Source organism: Salvia splendens, chromosome 4 (assembly GCF_004379255.2).
Source record: "Salvia splendens isolate huo1 chromosome 4, SspV2, whole genome shotgun sequence".
Classification (NCBI taxonomy): Eukaryota; Viridiplantae; Streptophyta; class Magnoliopsida; order Lamiales; family Lamiaceae; genus Salvia; species Salvia splendens.
In genome coordinates, this window is record NC_056035.1 from 37,302,343 (window position 1) to 37,305,726 (window position 3,384).

Sequence of the window (3,384 nt, forward strand, 5' to 3'; positions counted from 1 at the left end):
AACAAGACATAATTGGAGTGGAAATTGACGATGATGATAAGATGTAAAGGCTCATCGCATATCTTTCACATTCATATGAGCAGAGATGAAGCCATTTTGATTTGTGGAGTTTTGTGTGATTGTATAAATTTATGATACAGTAATCCTTGTTCATCGATGGCACATATATTAATTTTATTATTTAAAAATGAATCAATTGTAAAGGAAATTTTTTATAGGAGTGAATCAGCTTTGAAAGGAGGAGTATATTCGAGAATGAGTTTTTAGTATTAATAGTTACCCACTTCGTCGATTTTGTGGAACATACATCATGAAATAAAAAAAACATTGCATTTATTGTGGAAGGAAAAATGATAATATAGTAGTAGTATAAAACCTTTGTTTATGTAACTAGTATGAGTATTGAGTCCGATTGTCGTACTTGGCAAAATTCGATCTATTATTATTACTACAAAATATAGTTACATCTAAAAGTTCATCTTCGATAAAAAAAAATCTGACATTGACAACTTTAATTGAGAGCCAAAAGTTTATAGTTTAAAGAGAATTGTTCAATATGCATGAATTGAATCTAAAGTAGCCTGATAGGAGTAGTTTCCCTATATTAGAAACCGTAGATATTTGTTAGGACTAAATTCCTCAACTTTGTGTGTTCTTTCTTGACCAATATGTTAGTTTTTTTTTGAGAAAAAATCAAATCATTTTATTTCATTCATTCCATATAAAAGATACTCCCAAACTCATCTAAAATCATTGCCTCAATTATTCATAGTATAAGAAAATATGAAATCTACAAAATCAATATTATTTGAGTAGTGATAGACAAGGCACACGCCACCATTATTCCAAAACATAGTTCAAAATTTCGTCACACACTAAAGTGTGTTTGTGCGTATCTTGAGCAAACCTACGAAACATTTTTTTTCCAATGGCGGCAAACACCAAAATATTTCTAATGAATTCCCGAAAACACCCCCCCACCCAATAAACTCACAAATTTCGCAATGGCGCCTTTTCCACAGTATTTGGCGCGGACGACTTGTTTGGAAAGAAAGCCCTTTTCCGTAAATTCGCACTCCCGCGCGCCTTAGGGTTTTCATAAACTTATATATAAACCCTCCAAGAAGTTATTTTTCACAATCGCCCCCCAAAACAGCACTTTCTCTCTCTAGAATCCCTGTTTGTCGGTTTTCCCTCTCATCTCTCAATTTCTAGCCGAATTTCTCTTCACTCTCCCACCCTTTCAAAAACCCTACTTCACTTCCTCCTCTCCTCAACATGTGCCTGCTGAGTTAGAGAGAGAGAGAGAGAGAGAGAGAGAGAGAGAGAGAGAGTGAGTGAGTGAAAGCTGAAGTTCTCTGTTTCGCTTAGTTAAGTAGAGAGAGTTCACTTCAGTGAAGATCAATTTTTCACTTCGATCGCGGCCTGTGATCGTGTTTTGATCCGGTGTTTAAGCAGTTTCGAGCTCCAATCGCTGCTTTTACTTCGTTTCCAACTCCAATTTTGTCGGATCATCGCGTCTCCGAGGTGCGATCTCAGTTTGATCAGCTGGTTTGATCGATTGAGTTCGTCTCAGATCTTCGATTACAGTACGATTTAATGATGGATCTGAGCGATAAAGTAAGTGATCGCCGACTATGATCAGAATGCGACGATCGCGATTCCGATTTCTGATTTTTGTTTTGTGCTTATTTGGCAGGGATCGGAGTGTGAAGAAATGAGTAGCCAAACACCTACTCTTGATAGGGTTTCATCCGACGGCTCAAATGTGAAGACATGTGTAGACTGTGGTACCTCCAAAACCCCCCTATGGCGCGGTGGTCCAGCTGGACCCAAGGTACAACTAAACCCTATTTCCGATCTTATTTACTGCACATTTTAGTGAAGTTTGGTAGTTTCGATAATTAGATAAATGAAAGGGCAAAACTGGCATTTCACGTGACAGACATGTATGTCGACTAGGGCCCCCAATTTTATAAAGTTTCGATCTTTGATACCTTATTTTAAAATTTTAAATCTTTGGTAGGTGAAGTGTAAGTTCCCATCCCCATGTGCTTATCACTGTGTGTAGTGCGTTTTTATTTAAATCTTGATTTGTTGTTTTGCCTGCAGTCACTCTGCAACGCATGTGGAATTCGCAGCAGGAAAAAGAGAAGGGCATTGATGGGAGTGACAAAAGAAGAGAAGAAAACCAAGAAATCCAGCAAAAGTTTGATTAGCAACCAGAGCCACAGCAGCAACAACAGTTGTACCAGCAGCAGCGGCGATAGTACCCCAGGGAAAATTGGGGATTCGTTCAAGAAGAAGTTGTGGGAATTCGGTAGAGATGTGGCGTTGCAGAGACCGAGATCAAATACGAATAGGAGGAGGAAAATGGGAGAGGAAGAGCAAGCTGCGTTTCTCTTGATGGCTTTGTCGTGTGGATCAGTTTATGCTTAGGGGAGTTGTACATAGTGGTGTAGTTGTTGTACAACTCTTCCCCTTTTTTTGCCCTTGGGCTTTTGGTTTGAGCGAGTGGGCTTTTTCGTAATGTAACCCCCCTTTTTAGAGCATAATATCGAAATTTGTTCTAATTTAATTTTGCTTATAAATTAATCAGTTTTTGTCTTTACAGAATCTTGTTAGTTGTTCGTTATGATTCATGTTTGTGAAGATGATGATGGTGATCAAGAAATGAATTTAACGTTCAATGTAATGTTTTATTGCACAAGATTTACATTGAAGGGATTGGAATAGATTTAGTAGTATAGGACCATCTAATAAAAACACAAATAAAAAGATAGTGAGATTTCCAATTTATATTGTGTCTGTACTTTATCTGTATTGCAAAGATTGGAGGGAAAATGTAGGGTCCAAAATTTATGTTGTTGGGAAACCATTTTCGTCCTCAAAAATTTGATCTAAATTTTCCCTCCCAAATTTCAGTTTGGATATTTTGATTTAATTTTGTTTTTACCGGTATGTATGTAGTAAGTATAATTGGATTCAACTGAATTGAACTCGCCTTTGATGTGAATTTAGGGACAATCGTACTAAAGATCTATATCAGAATAAAGTAACAATTTTTCCGAAATAGTTTCCGATCTTCGTGTTTGGACATTTGTAATACACATGACTCTTAGAGTGTCCACTATAGGCGGACAGCCCTAATAGCCCCGCCCCTTTTTTTTTTGTCCACAATCCCAGTTTATTTGTCTGCGTCCACAAAAAAATCTTGTCCGCAGCTATAAGGTCGACACTTCCAATAGCTCCAAAATTTTTATCCACTTATCATTTTATTTTTTTTCGTCTATATTAAATCAATTAAAATTATCGGAATGTAAATAATTAGAAAACGAGGTAATTGTGACCGAATATTTGTTGTATTGGAAACAGTAAAATTAT

General features: G+C 36.7%; 1 protein-coding gene across 1 annotated transcript; it reads left to right on the top strand.

Annotated features, from left to right (window-relative positions):
- Positions 1 to 1,151: 1,151 nt before the first annotated feature.
- Positions 1,152 to 2,611, top strand: LOC121801581 (GATA transcription factor 15-like). Its single transcript, XM_042201101.1, has 3 exons — positions 1,152 to 1,620; positions 1,700 to 1,837; positions 2,113 to 2,611. The coding sequence occupies exons 1-3, from the start codon at positions 1,600 to 1,602 to the stop codon at positions 2,437 to 2,439; spliced, it is 486 nt and encodes a 161-aa protein (XP_042057035.1). The 5' UTR covers positions 1,152 to 1,599; the 3' UTR covers positions 2,440 to 2,611.
- The last annotated feature ends 773 nt before the right edge of the window (positions 2,612 to 3,384 follow it).